Raw genomic sequence first — 1,487 nt, forward strand, 5'->3', positions numbered from 1 at the left:
TGTACATTCTATTTTCTAACTTTCTAATTGCTTGATAAAATCATGCCACCTTCTCACCATATAGATAAAATATACATTCTGAGCACATAATTTTAGAATAAAATGAATACTTACTGCTCTCAAAAAGATTATATTTTTCACATCCAGGTGCTAGTTTTTCAGTTTGTCTGCAACACTGATAACTTCCATCTGCCCAGAATTTGGGATGATATTTAATCATAATATTATTGTTGTTCTTTATTTCTGTAATTCACAGATACAATAATGATTAGTGGACTGAAACAGAGACTACAAAATGTTTTATAACACAGTCAGTCATGACTTATTCCTCAGATACCATGTTTATTATGAGAACACTCTTACAAAGCACATGATTCAGCATTCAGAAAAGTCACCTGGTTCTCAGTCACCTCCTTTTTTGGTGAAGTGTTCTTGTTACTAGACGTAACTGCTGCTCAACCATGATTGGAAACATGCAAATGTCAGCCTGCCACTGTTTTTTTCCACAGGAGAAGTGGTAGGGATTATACAGAACAAATCACCCGTTTAAACACGTAACATAAAAGCCAATATATCCACACAAGTGCTTTCTCAATCAAATGTTGACTACGTAAGCAATTTCTTACAAAATACTTAATCATTTTGATCACAGAAGTTTAGCACTTTATCACCCTCAAATATATGATATGTTAAATGAAAACATAGTTTCCTCAGAAACTACAAAAATGCCACTAGAAGGAACTATGTTTTGAAAAGGGAAGTTATCTTCAGGCTGTTGATAGTGACACTAGCAGAAAATCCTTGAAGAAAGTTTTAATGAGGATTAAAAGAAAATAAATGCAATGCATACATTTTCTGCATTAGTCATAATAATGTTATGTATTAGACTTTTGTATAGATTAGTATTTTATTATGATTTTTACCTTCTTTTAACTGCTTTACCCACCGGTCCCTGCTTTGTGCAGTAGGTGCAAAAATGTAAAGTGTGTTAGCATCATGGACAACCTAGAATAAAACAACAGATGGAATTGGTGAGAAGACACACAGCATATCTAACTAGCTCAGAGAACTTGGTACCACCAAACCCAATCTAATCCACTGCCATCAAGTCAATTCCAACTCATAGCAACCCTACAGGACAGTAGAGAACTGCCCCATAGGGTTTCTAAGGCTGTAAATCTTAATGGAAGCAGGCTGTCACATCTTTCTGGTGGGTTCAAACCACCGACCTTTTGTTTAGCAGCCAAATTCCTAAATCACTGTACCACCAGAGCTCCTCCTTGGCACCACAGGCACCCCATAAATGATGTTCAAATGACAGAATAAAAGACAATCACTTCAGATTCAAAGAATATATATTCTTTTCATACAAAAGCATATCTTCATTTCCACATCCAGTGAGATACACATGTTGCAAAGGATTGTGTTTTTATAGAAGAAAAACATACATATTGGCCAGGATGCTTCATTAATCTCAGCATTTCTTT

At 35.1% G+C, this 1,487-nt stretch overlaps 1 protein-coding gene across 1 annotated transcript in view; it reads right to left on the reverse strand.

Annotated features, from left to right (window-relative positions):
- The window catches only part of TEC (tec protein tyrosine kinase), a 160,295-nt gene that overhangs the window by 33,698 nt on the left and 125,110 nt on the right, over positions 1-1,487 (reverse strand). Inside the window, exons 3-4 of the mRNA XM_007949449.1 lie at positions 924-1,005; positions 115-243 (exon numbers count right to left, since the gene is read on the reverse strand). Of these exons, the coding sequence (XP_007947640.1) occupies positions 115-243; positions 924-1,005 (211 nt within the window). The remainder of the gene's footprint in view (positions 1-114; positions 244-923; positions 1,006-1,487) is intronic.

This window comes from Orycteropus afer, unplaced genomic scaffold (assembly GCF_000298275.1).
Source record: "Orycteropus afer afer isolate SDZICR_OR568_19922 unplaced genomic scaffold, OryAfe1.0 scaffold00246, whole genome shotgun sequence".
In the NCBI taxonomy this organism is placed as follows: domain Eukaryota; kingdom Metazoa; phylum Chordata; class Mammalia; order Tubulidentata; family Orycteropodidae; genus Orycteropus; species Orycteropus afer.